Raw genomic sequence first — 20,776 nt, 5'->3', positions numbered from 1 at the left:
AAATTCCTCATATGAGTGGAGTCATACAGAGATTGTCCTTTTCTGTCTGGCTTATTTCACGTAACATAATTCCCTCAAGGTCCATCCATATTGTTGCAAATGGGATGATTTTGTTCTTTTTTTACGGCCGAGTAGTATTCCATTGTATATACGTACCACATCTTCTTTATCCATTCATCTGTTGATGGGCACTTAGGTTGCTTCCATGTCTTGGCTGTTGTAAATAATGCTGTAATGAACATTGGGGTGCATGGGACTTTTGGAATTGCTGACTTCAAGCTCTTTGGATAGATACCGAGTAGTAGGATAGCTGAATCGTATGGTATTTCTATTTTTAATTTTTTGAGGAATCTCCATACTGTTTTCCATAGTGGCTGCACCAGTTTGCATTCCCACCAGCAGTGTATGAGAGTTTCTTTTTCTCCACACCCTCCGCAACACTTGTTATTTCTTGTCTTGTTAATTATAAACATTTTAATGGGTGTGAGGTGATGTCTCATTGTAGTTTTGATATACATTTCCCTAATAATTAGTGGTGTTGAAGATCTTTTCACATACCTGTTGGCCATCTGTGTATCTTCTTCAGAAAAATGTGTTCAAATCTTTTGCTCATTTTTAAATTGGGTTGTTTGTTGTTTTTGTTGTTGAGATGTATGAGTTCTTTATATATTTTGGATATTAGCCCCTTATTGGATATATGGTTTGCAAATATCTTCTCTCAATTGTTAGGTTATCTTTTCATTTTGTTGATGGTTTCCTTTGCTGTGCAGAAACTTTGTAGGTTTTTGTAGGTTTTTTTTCCCCCTGAGGAAGATTTGCCCTGAACTAACATCTGTGCCAGTCTTCCTCTTTTTTCCTTGTGGGTTGCTGTCATAGCACAGCTGCCTCTGAGTGGTATAGGTCTGTGCCCGGAAACTGAACCCAGGCTGCTAAACCAGAATGTGCTGAACTTAACCACTAGGCCATGGGGCTGGTCCCCAGAAGCTTTTTAGTTTGATGTAGTCTCATCTGTTTGTTTTTTCTTTTGTTTCTCTTGCCTGGTCAGACATGGTATTTGAAAATATGCTGCTAAGACTGATGTCAAAGAGTGTACTGCCTATATTTTCTTCTAGAAATTTTATGGTTTCAGGTCTTACATTTAAGTCTTTAATCCATTTTGAGTTAATTTTTGTGTGTGGTGTAAGATAACAGTCTACTTTCATTCTTCTGCATGTGGCTGTCCAATTTTCCCAGCACCATTTATTGAAGAGATTTTCCTTCCTCCATTGTATGTTCTTGGCTCCTTTGTTTAAGATTAGCTGTCCATAGATGTGTGGATTTATTTCTGGTCTGTTGATTCTGTTCCGCTGATCCATCTGTTTTTGTGCCAGTACCACGATGTTTTGATTACTATAGCTTTATAGTATATTTTGAAATCAGGGAGTGTGATACATCCAGCTTTGTTCTTGTTTTTCAGGATTCCTTTGGCTTTTGGGGGGTCTTTTCTTGTTCCATTTACATTTTAGAATTCTTTGTTCTATTTCTGTGGAAAAATGTCAGAACTTTGGTAGGAATTGCATTGAATCTGTAGGCTGCTTTAGGAAGTATGGACATTGTAACTATGTTAATTCTTTCAGTCCAAGAGCATGGAATAACTTTCCATTTCTTTGTGTCTTCTTCAGTTTCTTTCAACAATGTTTCATAGTTTTCAGTGTTCAGGTCTTTCACCTGTGGTTAAATTTATTCCTAGGTATTTTATTCTTTTTGTTGCGATTATATTCTTAATTTCTCTGTCTGCTACTTCATTGTTAGTGAAATACAACTGATTTTTATATGTTGATTTTGTATACTGCAACTTTACTGTATTCATTTACTATTTCTAAGAGTTTTTTTTTTTTTTTTTTTTAAGATTTTCTTTTTCCTTTTTCTCCCAAAGCCCCCCAGTACATAGTTGTGTATTCTCAGTTGTAGGTCCCTCCAGCCGTGGCATGTGGGATGCTGCCTCAGCATGGCTTGGTGAGCAGTGTCATCTCCGTTCCCAGGATCAAACCGGTGAAACCCTGGGCCGCCGAAGCAGAGGGCACAAACTCAACTGCTCGGCTGGCCCCCTCTAAGAGTTTTTTGATGGATTCTTTACGGTTTTCTGTATATAATCGTCTTGGCAGCCTTGTTGAAAATTAATTGACTATCTTTCTGGATTCTCAATTCTGTTCTATTGATCTGTGTGTGTGCATTTGATTTTGTTGACCAGTTTTCTCTTGGAAATTCTTGTCTTCTTGTTTTTGACAGTTTGTCATCTGGGTTCTCTTTGTTTCTCTTGTCACAGTCTTCCTCCCCTTACTCCTAAATTCACAGTCTCAGGGGCTCCGGTTTTCTTAAATCTTCCCCAATTCGTGTGTACCCGTATAGTGCTCTGGCCCTCTTCTCTGTCTCAGGGCAACCCTAGCTTGAAACCTTTAAATAATCTTCGATGGTTTCTTTTCCATCACTCTTCATAATCAACGGTTATTATATCATTTTATCCCTGCCTTTATAATTTACTACTGTTCTTTCCTGGACTCTTCACTGTGGCTTTCTGACCTGGCTCTGTGGTCAGGTTTATTGTATGTACTTTTGTTAGGTTAATCCTGTGTGTCTATGACTTTGACTTCCCTCTTTGGCTCAGGGATTTTTCTTCGTACTCTGTTCATGGTCTTTCCATCCTCATCTTCCCCTTCTGTACACATCCCTCGCCTCACAATTAGACTAGAGAACTCAGTCACCAAACATGCCTTCTTATTGTATACCCCAGCTTGATAAGTGGTTCTAGAGTATAAGCATTTGTATTACAAATCCTGGCTCTACCATTTACTTTTAAGTGACTGTGATTAAGTTAGTTAACCTGTCTAAGTTTTAGTTGTTTCATTTGTAAAGAGAGGCTAATACAACCTACTTTCTGGGCAGCTCATACGTTTAAGTAAAATATGTATAGTGCCATAGAATGGACATTTAATAAATGTTGGATATTATTATGTTGCTGTTTGTTTTGCTTGAGGTGCTAACTCTCCTGTCAACGATCTTTCCTATCGTTTGAGGGCACAGTCCATTTTAGAGTACCATGTCTTTCATAAAACTGTTGCTGGCATTTCACTTCTTCTCCAAACTGGTTTTTAGTGCTTCCTCCTTTGAAACCATATGTGGTAGTGTGTGCCCTTCATACAGCTTGTATGTTAAAATGCCACATAATTTCTGTATGATCACATTCCTCTTTTCTGGATTATAAACCATTTGAAAGCAGGGATAGTCTTGTTTAGCTTTGTATTCCTGGCAGTGGATTTGGTTGGTTGTTTTAGTGTGTAGCAAGCTCTTAATAAATAGGTGAAATTCTCTTTATTGTATAAGGCACTATCTCTTGTTTAATGTTAATATTAATACTGTGTAAGGCAAATTTTTTTTTCTGCAAGACTTTGAGACAAATTCTTCCATGAGTAAATAGCTTTTCCTACTATCTTCCCATAGTACCGTGTCTACAGGGCTATTGCAATTCTGATTGCATTGCAGTACTCCCTAATTTGTGAAGCCTTTGAGTACAGGTGCCTTGTCTCAATCAGCTTGTGTGTGTGTGTGTGTGTGTGTGTATGTGTGTATGTGTAAGAGTGGCCCTGAGCTAACATGTGTTGCCAATCCTCCTTTTTCTACTTGAGGAGGATTATTGCTGAGCAAATGTGTGTGCTGATCTTCCTCTGATTTGTATGTGGGATACCACCACAGCATGGCTTGATGAGCAGTGTGTATGTCTGTGCCTGGGATCTGAACCTGTGAACTCTGGGCTGATGAAGTGGCACATGCGAACCTAACTACTATGCCCCTGGACTGGCCCCATTAACCAGCTTTTAATTGTTTGCTTGTCTCTCTTCCTCCCTCCATAGAGCTCCATGAGGACATGGGCTGTTTCTTGGGCACCGTATCACTGATGCCTAATATAGTCTTTGATGTATGGTGGTGCTCAAATATTTGTTGAATGAATGCATGAGTTCCATCTTTTTATTTTTTTAAAATTTTTTTCGAGGAAGATTAGCCCTGAGCTAACATCTGTGCCCATCTTCCTCTACTTTATATATGGGACGCCTACCACAGCGTGGCTTGCCATGCGATGCCATGCCTGCACCTGGGATCTGAACTGGCGAACCCCGGGCCACCGAATTGAAACATGTGCACCTAACTGCTGCGCCACCAGGCTGGTCCCGAGTTCTATCTTTTTGAGTATCATACGAGAACACTTTTAATGTTATGTATTCACATAGTAGTTGCCATATGTCTGTATCTTCCCATGTCTGTATCTTAGATCCAGGAAAAACATTTAACTATAAAATACTTCATTGTGAGTTATTTCTGACTTGACAAATACGCAGAGCTTGTCTTTACTCTTAGTACTATATGGTGCTTCTAAGCCTAATTAATATATGAATCTGAGGGTGAATTTAACGTTTTTTTCCCTCTAAGCTCATATTCTGCAACTAAATTAGCTAGGAGAAATTGGTTAGGTTTCTTCAGAAGTAGCTAGGCTTCTTGAGCATACATTTGTGGAAGAGATGAGGGGGTGAATGGCCGTTAGGCTTTAATCTGAAGTGGACACATTTAGTCAAGGGAAGGAGTAATTGCTTTTCCAGAAATCCAAAGATAGTCCGCATACGGGCACTGTCACTGTAACTGGTGGAACAGACAAAGCCCTTGCCCTTCAGCTGCTTCCAGCTATAAGAAAAGAGGGAGAGGAGGCACCTTAAATGATTATTAATAGAAACAAATGAACAAAAGTATAAGTTATTTTACAAGTCTCTAGGAAATGTTATAAATAAATTCTTAGCATTGTTGAACTCAGGATTGTATGAGCTGGATAGTCCTAATAACTGTAGTAAAATGTATATTTTTTTAGCTTAAATTTTTTAAATTATGCATATAGTACCTGTTCACTATAGAAAATGTTTTTATAAGTACAGAACAATGTAAAGAGTCATATTGTAATCTGGTATAACTGTTATTTGCCTTTTGACTGCAATCTTTTTTCTTTTTTTAAAACACAGACTACGTCATTTATAGTTTTGTCTTTTTTCTGCTTAAGAGTTCAAAATAAGTCAACATTTTTCATTTTAATATTTGCATAATCAATTACAGGCTATACCATAATTTAACTAGATACTTACTGTTGAGCATTTGAGCTGTAGACAGTGTTTTACTATGAGGAAAATGAATGAGCCAGTGACTGAACTCGGTCTTTTCACATACCAGTGAGTCTCTCTTAGACCTGCACACATTAGATAGTGGGGTATTAATGAAGTGTGGTGGTCCTACATAATGGTTGCTGTATTTCTGTATCATTCTGTGGATGTGAGGGTAGGTTGCCTTAGATCCATTTTTTCTCCCACTTAAGTCTTGGGTTTTTTTTCCTTAGGATACATATAATGCTCCTTTTTGGAAAGGAGTATTATTAGATCAATGGAAAGAAGTATTCTTAAGGCTCTTAACATATAGTGCCAAATCACTTTCCAGATACTGTGCTTTGACCAGCAATATAGGAGGGTACTTTTCCTAGTGACAGCAATAAAACAAACTAAAGAAAAACAACAACAATATAAAAACCCTTAAACTAAATTCTGTGCATGAAACATACAAAGTTTAAACTATTTTTATCTTTTTAAATGTAGACCACTTATTTGCTTCATTCCTGAGTTTGTTTTGTCATTCTGTAAAACAGGTGATTTGATGAAGAGTGCTGCGGGAGAGTTTGCAGATGATCCTTGCTCTTCTGTGAAGCGTGGCAACATGGTTCGGGCAGCTCGAGCTTTGCTCTCTGCTGTTACCCGGCTGCTTATTTTGGCTGACATGGCAGATGTCTACAAATTACTTGTTCAGCTGAAAGTTGTAAGTACAGGCCTGTGTCTGTAATTTGTTCTCTCTATCGTAGTGAGGCTGCTGTTGGCCATACTTAGTTCAGCATTCCTCAGGATTTGGTTTAGTTTTCAGCTTGGTTTACCTAAATGGATTGGTAGTGTTTTTGTTTAATTTCCATTTACTCTTCTATTCCAAGTGTACATCATGCTGGCTTGTGAGCCTGTGTTGTCTTGGTTCTAATGAAGAACTTGTAGCAGAGGTTTTGTTTTGACTCCTTCCCTTTCTGCAGTAGTGATTAAACATTTCCATGTACCAGTAGAGTTCCAGAGTTGAGAAACCCAGATGTGTTAAATTGTATCCTTTTAGATAAAAGTCAATATAATACTGTCCTTCCCACCTCCTATAAAGCTCCAATGTAATAGCTGCTCAAATATTTGAGGGCCATGTAAACTCAAGAGAAAGTTCGGATTGCTATTTGAGTAGCTGTTAAAAGGAATAAAAAAATTCTAGATTGTCTTTATATACAGACTTGCTTAGAATTTTTATTTTTGGGGTTATGTTTTATAGGTGGAAGATGGTATCTTAAAACTGAGGAATGCTGGCACTGAACAAGACTTAGGCATACAGTATAAAGCCCTGAAACCTGAAGTGGACAAGCTGAACATTATGGCAGCCAAAAGACAACAGGTAAAGCTATGATTCAGGGATGTAGTAAAGTTGTTTATATTATTATCGAGTGGGAAAAATCCATTTTACCTAAGTTTTCTGAAGGTACCAATACCTCCCTCTGCCAATATAGTCCCATTAAAACACTTAATTTATGAAGTATCCTTTCAGTGTTGTTAATAAAGGTGTAATTAAGTTGCATTCATGTTATGCTCTATTTTAATTCTTGTGAAAATTTTAAGGAGCTTGGCAGTTTGCAGTAGTGTCTGGAAAGGTTGCTTGGCTTTCACTATGTACATTCAAAGATTAACTTGAGTTGGTGGTGGAGTTTAATTCAGATTTTTAAAAACCTTAAACCAGTTAAAACATACTGGAATTACTTTTATATTAGAAAGTATCTCACTCCTCCCCCCATATTTCGTCACTTTTAAAGTATTTCTTTTTTTTTTCTTTCTGCTTTTTCTCCCCAAACCCCCCCAGTCATAGTTGTATATCCTAGTTGTAAGTCATTCTAGTTCTTCTATGTGGGATGCTGCCACAGCATGGCTTGATGAGCAGTGTGTAGCCCCATGCCCAGGATCCAAACCGGGGAAGTTGGGGCTGCCAAAGCGGAGCACGTGAACTTAACCACTTGGCCATGGGGCCGGCCCCCAAGCCTCCCTTGTATCATTCAAGGCAGCAGCTGCCCACTGAGGAAATGCTAAACCTCATAAGGTCTGCAGGCTCTCTGGAATTTACCTATTTATCCTTAAGGTTTTTTTGGGACATAGTGTGGTAGCGAGGATGTTGCTACAAATGATAATGAATAGCTCTAAAAAGGTGTTCACTATGTGCTAAACACTGTTAGAAGCCCTTTATAAACACAGACTCATTTAATCTTCATAAAATAGTATAAAGTGGATAACTATAATTGATCAGATGTTAATTTTTATAGATGAAGGAACTGTAGCACGTAGAGGTTACATAATTTGGCAGGGTCATTCATCTACTAAGTGGTGGAGTCAGATTTTGAACCCAGGCTGACTGGCTCCAGAGGATAGAGATTTTTTCTGTTTACATTGTTACTGTGGGCCCTGGGGCCTAGAACATTGCCTGAATGGAGGAGTGTTCAATAAATATTTGTTAAACCAACAAACGAATAAGCTGTACTGCACATCCATCCTGGAATGGGATTCTAAGTAAGGCCCTAATCTATTACTTTCTTGGGCTAGAATATTATTTGCTGACCACAAGTGTTGAATTTCCATTAGGCTGCAGGCTCTTCTTTGACTGTATGGGTGAAATAGTTGGCAGAGGTAAGACTGGGTCAGCATCAACCCTGGTTCCTGTGAGGAGCGCTACCTCTGCCTTGCATTGTCCACTTGGGCTTCCCAATATGCTAGAGATGGAATACTTTGATGGTTACATTCCGCTCTCCCAGGTCCATAGAGCTTGTTGAGATATTTGGTAAAAACGTAATGCTTCTTAGGTAGTTTGTGAACTCTGACTTTCATGATTTTTTTCCTGAAAACCTGAACAGACACATTGTAATGGATAGTACTGCCAGTGTTTTATGTGTAAATTATCTGAACTGGCTGGGTTTGATGACCATGGACCGTCTCTTTAAGTATAGTTGTTTGAATCCAAGAGAAGACATCTGATCAAATGTATCTATGGCTACAATTTTAAATTGTTAAGACGGAAATGAGAGGAAACTTTCACTTGAATTTCCAGCTGTTGGTTAGAGAGAGTGTTATAGATTGCTTAGAAGTTAGCTTCTGTTTCTTGGTCACTGCATGTGATGGTTAGTTCACATCACATTGAAGGCAGTCATTTCCTCTTTATGTTTTTGTTTGACTGTTCCTGAGTCTGCTTTGAAACATAGTTGGATTGGTGAAGTTAGGGAATCACGAAGGCTAAAGTAGACCAAGGAACTCTAATTTCGTAATTTATTGCATTGCCTAATAGCTCATTTTTTTCACTAATTTGGATTACTTATCAGTACTACATATCTTGAAAGGAATACTTACAATCAATCATTATTCTTATTAAAGTAAATAGTGCTGCTGTGTGATAGTCTCTATTTTCCTATCTTTACTTAACAAAACCTAGTTTCTTTGTGCTATGGCACAAGCGGTTCAAAAGAGAAAAGGTGGAACACGTTAGTAGTTAGGACAAATGATAATATTTAGCTCTTATTTTCTTCATAGAATAAGATATACCCCCTGTATTGGTAAATCAGAGTCTATCAGAAATAACACTATGGTGAGGGTGAGACATTTAGAAAATACCACACAGAATATGTGTACCAGCTGCTTAAGCATATTGGTTAGCCCTGGCTGCTTGTCATAGCTTGAGTCTTGAGATGATCATCAATTCTCTAAATCCACAGGGTCCTGTCTCTGAATATTTAACCTAATATTAGTCTTTGGAAAAGAAGAAGTTTATCACACCAGGCCAGGCAGTGGCTTTGGGAAAGTCAGGTGCTGAATAGTAATTCTGGCAGCTATTAACTTTACGTGACTACAAGTGTCTTTAGTATCCTTTATAAGAGGCTGTACTGATCTTGCTTATGGATACTGAGGAAGAATGCCAAAGCTGATTGCAAAGCATTTTATAAAACAGAGGACAATATAAATACTTAAAGATAAATGCTTCCCTAGAAGGCTTAAAGTCCCCAAGGTACTGTGGGCAGGATATCTAGAAAATGCCACACAGAACATGCGCACTAGCTGTTTAAGCATCATAGTTAACCTCAGCCCCCTCTCATAGCTTGAGTCTTGAAGTGATCACTGATTCTCTAAATCCACAGGGTCCCGTTTCTGAATATTTAGCCTAATGTGCTGTGCTATAGGGCATTTGGAGTGCTGTGAGCTATTACTTGTAAATTCGGATTCCAATGAGAAAAGAATTCTGGGAGGAAAAGTAAGCTGTCATATTATAGAAGGTTTGAATAAAGATGCAAACCTAAAATATATAGTGAGATGAGGTTTCAGAAAAAGGAAGCCAGTTTGGTGTCTCCAGTGCTTAATTAAGAACTCATCTAGAAAGATGAGCCATTAAATACCTAAGTCAGATTTTAAATTGAGTAATTGACTTTGGCCTTTCTAAGTTAGTCAGTTTTCTCTTAGTGTTTACACATGTAATACTCATTTTTAAAATGTTTAAATTTGTACTCTAGGATTCAGTTGGTGACATTAACATTGAAATTCTGTGATTACATGTAAAATAGACTTGTAACAGTTAGGTCAGTTAGGGTTATCACATATTTTTCTTGTGTGGTGATGATCCATTTGTTTTACCTGAGGAAGATTCGCCCTGAGCTAGCATCCGCTGCCAGTCTTCCTCTTTTTATATGTGAGCAGTTGCAGAACCAAACCCAGCCCGCAGGAAGTGGAGTGTGCTGAACTTAAACCACTAGGCCACCGGGGCTGACCTTGTGGTGATCCATATTTACTAAAGGCTTAGTTTTTTTTCCTCTGAGTAATTTCAGTAACAAGGGGATAACGCAAGTTCTCCCTTTCCATCTTGCTCGTTGTTCGTATCACTTACTTGTCACTTAGCATATCTAGTCAGTCTACCAAATAGATGCCAGTAGTGGAAATCATGCCAAGAACCTCAAAAGATTTTAACTGTGGATTAGAATTATGGGGTAGAGGAAATTGTAAAAGGACAGTTTCACTTAAGACCACATGTATATAGAGTATTACAATGAAATACAAACCTTTTGGATTAAAGTCACGGAGCACATGAGTCTCAGCTTTATGCCTTAATGACCTCTGTCTTTTATTTATTTTTTTTTAAGATTTTACTTTTCCTCCCAAAGCCCCCTGGTACATAGTAGTGTAGTTTTAGTTGTGGGTCCTTCTAGTTGTGGCATGTGGGACGCCACCTCAGCATGGCCTGATGAGCGGCGCCATATCCGCGCCCAGGATTTGAACCGATGAAACACTGGGCTGCCGAAGCAGTGCGCTCAAACTTAACCACTTGGCCACTGACCTCTGTCTTAAGGTGGTCTTTGGGAGAGTAGCCTGCCACATCCTCACCTGGTTGGTTTGCATAGTTCACGTGCACCTGTGGTATCCCATCTCAAATTTCACGGAACTCTTGTAATGAGCTTTTATAACTTACTGAGAAAGAAATCCTTGTGATAAATCTTACTCTATTTAAATGTGTCTGTGAATGATTTTTCTGTTTTGGTTGGAATAGATATATACATCTTTATGTAGTTGTAATCAAGATGCTGGTCAGTTTTATGTTTTGCTTTTTATTTAATGCTGTGCTAGGTGCTTTACATGTATTATCCCATTAAATCCACAAGACAATTATAAGAGAGGTGCTGTTACCTGCTCCTATTTTACAGGAGGTGAAACTGAACAGGGAGAGTTTAAATAAGATCACAATAGCCAAGAAAAAGTAGAGCTGGAAATTTAAATCCAGGACTGTGTGGTTGGGAAAAGTGTGAACTCCTACTTTCTCAGCCATACTGCCTCCTTTGTGATAAACTGTTAAGCCAGGCTGTTAATGAAAATATTGTGTCTAATTAGTAGAAATTCTAACTTTTCAGCATTTACTGGAAAATTTTAATATAAATAGAACCTATAGAAAGACTATTTCAATTTCTTGTTTTACTCTTGTAGGAACTGAAGGATGTGGGCCATCGTGATCAGATGGCTGCAGCCAGAGGAATCCTGCAGAAAAATGTTCCGATCCTCTATACTGCATCCCAGGCGTGCCTACAGCACCCTGATGTTGCAGCCTATAAAGCCAACAGAGACCTGATATACAAGCAGCTGCAGCAGGCAGTCACAGGCATTTCCAATGCAGCCCAGGCCACTGCGTCAGACGATGCCTCCCAGCACCAGGGTGGAGGAGGAGAATTGGCATATGCACTCAATAACTTTGATGTAAGTTATACTTGGGAGGTTAAGCTTTCAGACTCTTGACCATCCCCCGAAGTTAACAGATCCCTGGGGAGATGTGATCAAGGTTTCTCATGAAAGCTCAATTCTGCTTAGATTTGCACTCTCAGTTGAAATAAGTTTGGTGAATCATCTGTCTACTTGATCTTGACTTGGCCTAAAGCATTTATTTTTTTCTTTCTTTCTTTTCTCTTTTCGTTTGAGTTAAACTTCTGAATTCTTTTATGCAACTTGTGTTTCCTATGAGGTCATTCTTTATTAAGGATATGAGTTTGGTTCATTTCAACCAAGATTTTAACCTTCTGGCAGATGTGAAGCCATGGGAGAACAGAGGCAAAGTGCACATAGTTCTGCCCTCCAGGGGCTCAATCTGGTGGGAGATACATACAAATCATAAGTGACTACAGCGGAAGTGCCATCATCTTAATCTTACTTGTCTGTCTAGATATACTTCTCAATGACTACATTGTAATAATAGACAAAATTTAATCAAGTGGAAGCAAATTTGGGATAAAAATATTTTCTTAGCACAATGCAATATAGTTACTTTTTATAGATGATGCCCCCGATCTGTTCTGTGTATACATTCTGTGTATACATTGCTATGTATATAAACTCTAATAAGTCTTCCGGTGGATTTTGTTTTTCAGTTCCTATGCACAGTGCTTCAGGGTTTCCAGTAGATGGCAGCAGTTTAAGATTCTTTTTCATATTTTTTTTTTTTAAAAAAAAACAATTGTTGGGTCAAAAAAAATTTTTTTTTACTTAACATAAGGGAAAATTGCTTTCCAGGTGGCCAGCATCCTTTCATAAGTAGGAATGCTTTGAAGTACAGAATCAATATAATAGAGTGCATTTTGTTTTTAACAGGTTTTCATTGCCTTTACCTTTTCTTTTCTTTGTCTTACCCCTTTACTTTGGCTGGGGTAACTGATCCTTGCTGATATGCATGGCTGATTTACCACTTTTCATAAATGATAGAGAGAGTGTTAAGCCTCAAGACCATGGTGTTAGAACTGAATTTTTACCCTGGAGCCTTAAATATTAGATGACTTTATAGCAAACTCTTATGATGCATCTTACTGTTTACTGTCACTGTTGTTTTTTCCCCCCTCAAATTTGGCAGTATTAGATATTGGCCTGTTTCAAGGCAGTAAGGATTACATTTTGCCCCAAGTTAAGTAATTGTATATCAGAGACCTCTTAACCTCTTAGGGCTACAGTGAAACTTCATTCATAAGATGAGGGAGTTGGAGTAAGTGATGGCAGGCCCATTGCAGCTCTATGACTCTATTAAAATTCTATGACCATTTATTGCTTATTCCTGGTCAGAAGACCTTGTATATTCAGTTTTGACCAGAGAAATCCTGCAATAACTTAGTCTGGTAAAAAAAAATAAATAAATGATCCCGCTGAAGTGTAGGTTAATGATGAACTCAAGGTATTTTATGTTCAGTTTTGAAACAGGGTTCTTTGGAAGGCAAGAAAGAAGAAATACATATTTATTGGAAAGGGCAAGCTTTTTTTTAAGAAAAAAACTTGGCATTCAAGTTGAAATCAATAAGAACATAGTCCCTATAAAGAAAAATTAAAGCAAATGTTTACACAGTCATTTCCCAATGTGAGGATAAATTGTAAAGTGAAGTTGGAGAGAGGCCAATAGCTGCTTTCTTGATATTTGATGGTGTTGATGTTTGACCTTGTATCTACAGCTTACTTGTGACCTGATCTCACTCGTCACTGGGAAAGCTGGATTAAAGTGGAGTCAGGGGAGTGAAGGAGAGACAGAGGAAGGGTTTATTGTTTTTTGGGCAGTTACGCTTCATGGAGTGACTTTGTTGGGGCAGATTGCTCTCATCTCTTACAGAATACCTGGCGGTCTCTGGGCAGAGAAGATCTCCAATTTAGACATAACAAGATAAATTTAAGAATGAATTGTTTATAAAATTTGGTGAGATGTGTAAGGTGAGGAAAATAGGTTGAAATTGCTTATAAATGCATTCCTTTCTGAAACTTTGAGAACAGAAGCCAGTGTTTTGTTTTTATTTTTATTAACTTTTTTTTCTTTTTGAGGAAGGTTAGCCCTGAGCTAACTGCTGCCAATCCTCGTCTTTTTGCTGAGGAAGGCTGGCCCTGAGCTAACATCCGTGCCTATCTTCCTCTACTTTATATGTGGCACGCCTACCACAGCAGGGCTTGACAAACGGTGCCATGTCCACACCTGGGATCTGAACTGGCGAACCTCGGGCCACCAAAGCGGAACGTGTGTGCTTAACCACTACACGACCAGGGTGGCCCCTGTTTTTATTAACTTTTTTGTGGTGAAACAGTTCTGCTAATGTTACATAGCAGTGTTATACTCTATATACAAAAGAAAAAGAGAGCTAACTTCTATTTTCCTGTAGTTCTCATCTGGTAACTTAGCTATATAGGCTTATATAGTTATATAACTTAACTCTATAGGCTGCCTTTTAGATGTTCAGATTAGGTAGTGTGAACATGATTTTTATGCCAACATATTTGTGATTGCATTTGTGGTATCATACCTTACCCAGGCCACATTCAGCTGGATAGTATTTCTCCTAGTGCCTTCTTTGAGAAGTGATCTACCGTAGACCAACTTGTATGGGATGGTCTGTCGTCTACCAAGAAGTGTAACTTTCTTTCAGGCATTGGAATTTTTGTGTGTGTGTGAGGAAGATTGGCTTTGAGCTAAGTCTGTTGCCAGTCTTCCTCTTTTTGCTTGAGGAAGATTGTTGCTGAGCTAAGATGTGTGCCCATCTTCCTCCATTTTATGTGGGATGCCGCCACAGCGTAGCCTGACAAGCAGTGCTAGGTCCACGCTCGGGACTAAACCTGTGAACCCCGGGCTGCCACAGCGGAACGTGAACTTACCCACTATGCCACCGGGCTGGCCCCCAGGTGTTGGAATTTTTGTGTTACATCTTGTTGTTCCTAATCAACTCTTTCCTCACTTTCTTGAGTAATAGAGGGAACAGACATTAACACTAAGATTCAATAATACTTCGTCTGCAGAAACAAATCATTGTGGACCCCTTGAGCTTCAGTGAGGAGCGCTTTAGGCCTTCCCTGGAGGAGCGCCTGGAAAGCATTATCAGTGGTGCTGCCCTGATGGCTGACTCGTCCTGCACCCGTGATGACCGGCGTGAGAGAATTGTGGCGGAGTGTAATGCTGTCCGCCAGGCCCTGCAGGACCTGCTCTCAGAGTACATGGGCAATGTGAGTATCAGAACTTTCTTTGAAGTAAGAGGAATTTTCCATGATAGATTGAATCTGAGATGTTTTAACCATAAATATTAAATATGTTCTTGGCTCCTTGACTCTTTTGAGTGGGGCAGATTTTCAAGGAATGGATCCATAAATGGCTTTCTGTGTGCCACTTTCCTCCCCGACTTTTTATTTTGAACAATTTTAAACTTATAAAAATCATACAGTGAGCACCCATCTACCCTTTATCTAGATGACCAGTTAACATGTAGATACATCTGCACGTTTGTGTGTATAATTTATGTGTGTATATCTACACATATACAACCTTTTTTTCTATGAAATATTTGAAAGTAAGTTGCCTACTTTATGTTGCTTCACTTCTAAATCTTTCAATTTATTTTTAAATATTTATTTATTTTTAAGATTTTATTTTTCCTTTTTCTCCCAAAGCCTGGTACATAGTTGTGTATTTTTAGTTGTGTGTCCTTCTAGTTGTGGCATGTGGGACGCCGCCTCAGCATGGCTTGGCAAGTGGTGCCATGTCTGCACCCAGGATCCGAACCGGCGAAACCCTGGGCCGCCAAAGAGGAGCACACAAACTTAACCACTCGGCCATGGGGCCGGCCCCTATTTTTAAATGTTTATATTTAATAAATATAAAATAAATTTAGAAATAAATTTAAATTTATTTCTAAATTTAAATTTATTTCTAAATATTTCAAGTATTTTAAAATATTTCAGCATGCATATCCTAAGGATAATGACGTTCAATACCCCTAAAATTCCATTATCACATCTAGGTGGCCATCTAATTTTGGGCAAAAGGGAATGCTGAAAATATTTATAGTTGATGAGGTTCTTTTCATGAACCATAAAGAGTGTCCTAAGAGTAGGTAATTGCCAAGTAGAGCTGTAATAGGCAAACTGAGTAGTGTTTTTGAATTTTTAAGGTTTGTGTTTAAAAAACAGTGCTGTGAAATTTGACACTTAACACTTTTTGCCATAGAAAATACTGTACTTGTTGATTCCCCCCTTCTATTGTCAGTGTCTTTGTCTTCCTTTTTCCTTCCCGAATACTTCGTCTTCACTGCAGTTGTTTAATGCTAACTTAAGCTTACTGAAGTTTAGACCTTGAACCCATTATTTTACTGTGGCAAAGAAGGAATAAATTGAATAAAATCGTTTTAAAGGGAAGAGGGACAATACAAATTAGTTCTCACTAGTGATTTTTGCCTATTTAATACTTTTCAGGAAAATATCTTGACACTTTCTCATTTGTTCATTTGCCATATATCTTGTTTGTTCACTTATGTGCTTATGTAAGTGAACATGTAACAGTGAGTCATGCTGGAATTCCTAGGGTGAAGATGAATGCCTTCTTGTGCCTATCTTGCTTCTACCATATTGTGAAATTAGTGAAGCATGTTGCATTTTTTTAAGCCATTGCCATGTTTTGATCGTATGCAGTCTCCCTCAGAAAAATGAGATTAGAGGCTTAGTTAAATCAAATGGAAAAGCAGTTGATAAGTCACAGTGAAAATGTGGGACACATTTAAAAATCCACATCTAAGCTTGAAAATCAGAAAATATGAAAAACGGATAATTTGAAGACTGGCTCACAATGTTGGAGTCTTAAACAGGGAGACAAAGGACTCATGATGTGTATGTGGACCAGTTATCTGCTATCATGTGTAGCGCTGAAGTCGTAGAACAGTGTTCAATGCATTTATGATTAGGAAACCACTTTGAAAATAGCCTTTGGTGGGAAAGAGTATGTGATAAAGCTGTTCTCAGTGCTCTATATTAGCGCTTCCTACCCAGTCTACAAGATACCCCTTGAATCTTGGGACTGGTCAGATCTTGGGTTAGTCATCCCTGGTCATGAGTTACCTTCTGGTTTTTCCCCAGAGTGTCAGACAAATAGTATTTTCTGTTTGTGTCATGGATGTAAGTAAAGATGGTAAACATTTGTACTCAAGACATAGAGACCATAGCAGCACTCTTAGATAAAATTTTATTATCTAAGTGAAAACTAGAACAATGATTGCTGTTTGGTTGAAATTTATGGATTATGACGGGGGTTTTGAAAGAAATTATTCTTGAGATTCAGAAATATATTTTTAGAAGATGGTCTCTGAACATGTTTCTCCTAAAGAGGAAATATTTAGTTTCCTTGTATTGACTTGTGTAGTTGTGAGCAGGCTAGGTCCTGTCAAAAAGCAATGGAGTGAGAATAAAGGTAGAGGGCAATGAAGCATGCTTGAAGAAAGCTTAGAGCAGTAAAAGAGTGCAAGAAGCAGAAGCAAGTGGGGGTGAATTTTTGCTAATTATGATGCGTTCAAAAACATTTAGAACCTCTAGTGACAGTCAGAACTTAACTGGCAGTGTCTGCCTGTCACTTAGTTCATATAGAGTGTGTGTCACACGCAAAGTAGTGTGCTGGGCACTATGTAAGAGGAGGAATTAGACACTGATCCCTCCCTTCTGAATCAGACAGGGTCTCTACAAGGCATTTATTGGGAGTGCCGTCATAGGTACCACTGAAATGCCATGGGGATTGCAAGGAGGATGAGATTATTTCTAGCTGGAAAACTCGAGAGGACTTTATGGAGAATTTATTCTTTAGGTTGAGCTCTACCTTGATATTTAAAAAATAGTTCCCTTTAAGTTTTGATTATTTCTGTTGAAAAATATTAAACAACCAATTATGGTATATGGAGAATTGAGACAATCTGGATTAATTAAAACTGGTTCACTATGTGGAACATTGTAGACAGAGTGGTAAAGTCCAGAAAGGCACATATTTTTACTTTTTTAATTTCCTGGCTTCTCTCACAATGTCATTATTTTTATAGATACATACTCTTAAAATCTTGCCAAAATCTCTTGAGTCTTTTCCTTCTTCATCTTGTGTTGCCACTTACCAAGTTACATTGGTTTTTCATCTAAGGCGATGATTCTTAACTTTGGATGCGTGTTAGAATCCTTAGGGAACTTTTAAAAGTCCTGATGTCTGGGTTGTACCCCAAGTAAGTCAGAATCACTGGATTGAGGTCCAGGCATCAGTATTTTTAAAAGTTCCCCAAGTGATTCCACTGTGCAGTGAAGGTGGAGAAACTGCTCAGATGGTTTATTGCATTTGTCCCTTTCTGTCTCCACTGCTGTTCCCTTATTCCAGACTCTACTCAGTTTCTCCAGTTTCCAATCTGTTCTGTCCACTCAGACCAGTGTGAGCTCATGCCTTCAGGAGGATGTTGTTTATTATGTTTTTGAAATTTCCTTTCCACCTGTTTAAACCTAACCTGCTCTTCCTTCAAGGCCCACATTTTTTCCCCCATCTCTTTGCTGAAGGCCATTTCAAACTGCACCATTCTACATTATTTCTTTGCTGCTTGAAGTTTTGCACCTAACTCTTTACTTCCTTGAATTGTTGCTTACTTATATTTCCTTTGTCCATGTAATTTTGGCAACTAGGTTTTAAGCTTTTGAAAGAAGGAGAGTATTTTATTTTATTTGCCTTTTCCCCCCTAGTTATTTTATTGAGATCATAATGGTTTATAACACTGTGGAATTTCAGGTGTACATTATTGTTTGTCAATTTCTGTATATACTGCATTGTGCCCACCACCAGTGGTCTAATTTTTATCTGTTGCTGTACATATGTGCCCTTTTACCCCTTTTGCCTGTCCCTCATCCCTCTTCCCCTCTGGTAACCACTAATCTGTTCTGTTTATTCATATGTTTGTTTATCTTGCATTTATGTGTGAAGTCATTCAGTGTTTGTCTTTCTCTGTCTGGCTTATTTCACTTAGCATCATACCCTCAAGGTCCATCCATGTTGCAAATGGGATGATTGTTCCTTTTTTTTTTTTTTTTTTAATGTGAGGAAGATTGGCCCTGAGTGAACATCTGTTGCCAGTCTTCCTCTTTTTGCTTGAGGAAGATTGTTGGTGAGCTAACATCTATGCCAGTCTTCCTCTACTTTATATGAGATGCCACCACAACGTGGCTTGATGGGCAGTGCTAGGTCTGTGCCTGGGATGTGAACCTGTGAACCCCAGGCTCCCAAAGTGGAGTGCGTGAAGTTAACCACTGTGCCACCAGGCCGGCCCCCAATTTTGTCTTTTTATGGCTAAGTAGTATTCCATTGTGTGTGTGTATATATATATATATATATATATATACACACACACACACATACACACCCCACATCTTTTTTATCCATTCATCTGTAGAAGGGCACTTGGGTTGCTTCCACATCTTGGCTATTGTGAATAATGCTACAGTGAACATAGGGGTGCCTAAATCTCTTTGGGTAGTTGATTTCAAGTTCTTTGGATAAATACCCACTAGTGGGACAGCTTGATTGTATGGTATTTCTATTTTTAATTTTTTGAGAAATCTCCATAGTGTTTTCCATAGTGGCTGTACCAGTTTGCATTCCCACCAGCAGTGTATGAGAGTTCCCTTTTCTCCACATCCGCTCTAACATTTGTTATTTTTTGTTAGTAATTATAGCCATTCTGACCAGTGTAAGGTGATGTCTCATTGTAGTTTTGATTTGCATTTCCATAATAATTAGTGCTGTTGAACATCTTTTCATTTGTCTGTGGGCCATCTGTATATCTTCTTTGGAAAAATGTCTGTTCATTTCCTCTGCCTATTTTTTGCTCAGTTTTGTTTTTGTTGTTTAGTTCTGAGTTCTGTATATATTTTAGAAATTACCCCTTGTCGGACATATGATTTGCGAATATTTTCTCCCAGTTGGTGGGTTGTTTTTCATTTTGTTCATGGTTTCCTTTGCTGTGCAGAAGCTTTTTAGTCTGATGTAGTCCCATTTGTTAATTTTTTCTTTGGTTTCCCTTGCCTGCCTGAGTAGACATGGTATTTGAAAAGATGCTGCTAAGACCAATGTCAGAGAGTGTTCTGCCTATATTTTCTTGTAGGAGTTTTACATTTCAGGTCTTACATTCAAGTTTTTAATCCCTTTTGAGTTAATTTTTGTGTATGGTGTAAGATAATGGTCTACTTCATTCTTTTGCATGTGGCTGTCCAGTTTTCCCAACACTGTGTATTCAAGAGACTTTCCTTTCTCCATTATATATTCTTGGCTACTTTGTCGAAGATTAGCTTTCCATAGATGCATGGTTTTATTTCTGGGGTCTCAATTCTGTTCCCTTGGTCTGTATGTCTGTTTTTTGTGCCAGTACCGTGCTGTTTTGATTACTATAGCTTTATAGTATATTTTGAAATCAGGGAGTGTGATACATCCAGCTTTGTTCTTTTTTCTCAGGATTGCTTTAACTATTCAAGGTCTTTTGTTGTTGAATATAAATTTTAGGATTCTTTGTTCTCTTTCCATGAAGAAGGTCCTTGGGATTCTGATTGAGATTGCATTGAATCTGTAGATTGCTTTAGGTAATATGAACATTTTAACTATGTTTATTCTTCCAATCGATGAGCATGGATATCTTTCCATTTCTTTATATCTTCTTCATTTTCTTTCAGTAATGTCTTATAGTTTTCAGTGTGTATAGGTCTTTCACCTCTTTGGTTAAATTTATTCCTAGATATTTTATTCTTTTCGTTGGGATTGTATTCTTGACCTCTCTTTCTGCTAGTTCCTTATTAGTGTATAGAAATGCAACTGGTTTTTGTAAGTTGATTTCATATCCTGCAACTTTGCTGTAGTTGTTGATTATTTCTAATAGTTTTTCAATGGATTCTTTAGGATTTTCTATGCTTAGGATCATGTCATCTACAAGCAGCCAGAATTTCATTTCTTCCTTTCCAATTTGGATTCCTTCTCTTTCTTTTTCTTGCCTAATTGCTCTGGCCAAAACTTCCAGTAGTATGTTGAGTAAGAGTGGTGAGAGTGGGCACCCTTGTCTTGTTCCTGTTCTTAGAGGGATGACTTTTAGTTTTTCTCAGTTGAGTATGATGTCGGCTTTGGGTTTGTCATATATGGCACTAATTCTGTTGAGGTACTCTCCTTCTATACCCATTTTATTGAGAGTTTTTATCATAAATGCATGTTGGATCTTGTCAAATGCTTTCTCCACGTGGATCTATTGAGATGATCATGTGATTTATATTCCTCATTCTGTTAATGTGGTGTAGCACATTGATTG

The 20,776-nt window shown here is 38.2% G+C and overlaps 1 protein-coding gene across 13 annotated transcripts in view; it reads left to right on the top strand.

Annotated features, from left to right (window-relative positions):
- Positions 1-20,776, top strand: part of CTNNA1 (catenin alpha 1) — a 314,003-nt gene that overhangs the window by 190,226 nt on the left and 103,001 nt on the right. For all 13 annotated transcript variants that reach the window (XM_070234165.1, XM_070234167.1, XM_070234166.1 and 10 more), the window contains 4 exons: positions 5,711-5,877; positions 6,415-6,534; positions 11,133-11,399; positions 14,451-14,654. In XM_070234165.1, coding sequence (XP_070090266.1) covers positions 5,711-5,877; positions 6,415-6,534; positions 11,133-11,399; positions 14,451-14,654 — 758 coding nt within the window. The remainder of the gene's footprint in view (positions 1-5,710; positions 5,878-6,414; positions 6,535-11,132; positions 11,400-14,450; positions 14,655-20,776) is intronic.

This window comes from Equus caballus, chromosome 14 (assembly GCF_041296265.1).
Source record: "Equus caballus isolate H_3958 breed thoroughbred chromosome 14, TB-T2T, whole genome shotgun sequence".
NCBI classification, from domain to species: domain Eukaryota; kingdom Metazoa; phylum Chordata; class Mammalia; order Perissodactyla; family Equidae; genus Equus; species Equus caballus.
Note: the sequence above shows the minus strand (reverse complement) of the source record. Positions and strands in the feature narration are given on the sequence as shown.